The 956-nt window shown below is 53.2% G+C and overlaps 1 protein-coding gene across 1 annotated transcript; it reads left to right on the forward strand.

Moving 5' to 3' along the window:
• Positions 1–134: 134 nt before the first annotated feature.
• PHALS_04729 (uncharacterized protein) lies at positions 135–665 on the forward strand (the record flags this gene model as incomplete). Its single annotated transcript, XM_024718561.1, has 3 exons — positions 135–174; positions 260–339; positions 405–665. The coding sequence occupies 3 exons, from the start codon at positions 135–137 to the stop codon at positions 663–665; spliced, it is 381 nt and encodes a 126-aa protein (XP_024583947.1).
• Between the last annotated feature and the right edge of the window lie 291 nt (positions 666–956).

The following is a 956-nucleotide window of genomic DNA, read 5'->3' on the forward strand; positions in this document are numbered from 1 at the left end:
GACTTTGCGAAGTTGACGTCGATGAAAACTTTCCAGTCCGCACAGTTCTGCATGGGTTAGAGCCCAGGTGCCACAGTTGTAGAGCAGAATAGGAAGCACATAACAAGTGTAGAGACGCAGGCGCGTGGCTTCTGATGTCTTCGACGGCCGGATCCAGATCTTCCACATTCGGTGGTGCGCTGCTGTAGCAAGGTTCTTGCGTCTTGAGAGATCTTCTGCATCCCCTAGCAGCGAGCCAAGCTTGCGAGTGTTGCGCCAGGATTCTTCTTTTGCACGTTCGGTGCGATTCGGTGTTGCGTGGAGGCATCTGTTCACGATAGTGTGCTAAGTCTTCGACGTGTTCATCACGAGGGACCAGCGAGCTAGGATGGCTGGGGCTTCTGCTTGAATTTTGTCGACGGTAGCGGTGTCACGGCAGACGAAATCGGCGTCGTCAGCGTGAACAATCATCTCTTTTAGGAGGTCCTGGGGTACATCAAGATGCGCTGCGACGTCGCGGAGAGCTGCCTCTAAATAAACAACAAAAAGAACGGGTGAAAGTGAGTCGCCTTGTGGAGTACCTGTGTTACTCTCGAACGGATCAAGGACATTCCAGCCGGTCCGAAGAGACAGCGTATTTTTTTGGAGAAGTAGGCGGATTAGGCGGATTTCGTCGTCGTCAATAATACCCTCGAGCACGGAAAGGAGCTTGTCGCGGTGAACTGTGTCGAAAGCGCGCGATAAATCGATTCCAAGTATGTGGAAGTTCTCGCGATAGCGTTGAGCGCGCGCTGCTATCCATCTGTGGGCCCATACTGCATCAGCAGTGCTGCGACTAGGCCGAAACCCGCTTTGGTGTGGAGAGAGAAAAGCTGCGACCTTCGGTGATATGCGCCGGAGCACAACGAGCGAGATAGCTTTCCGAATGCTGTTTAGTAGCACGATAGGTCGAAGACTGGTACACTGACCAGGTGGCT

Source organism: Plasmopara halstedii, assembly GCF_900000015.1.
Source record: "Plasmopara halstedii genome assembly, contig: Scaffold_2636, whole genome shotgun sequence".
Lineage (NCBI taxonomy): Eukaryota > Oomycota > Peronosporomycetes > Peronosporales > Peronosporaceae > Plasmopara > Plasmopara halstedii.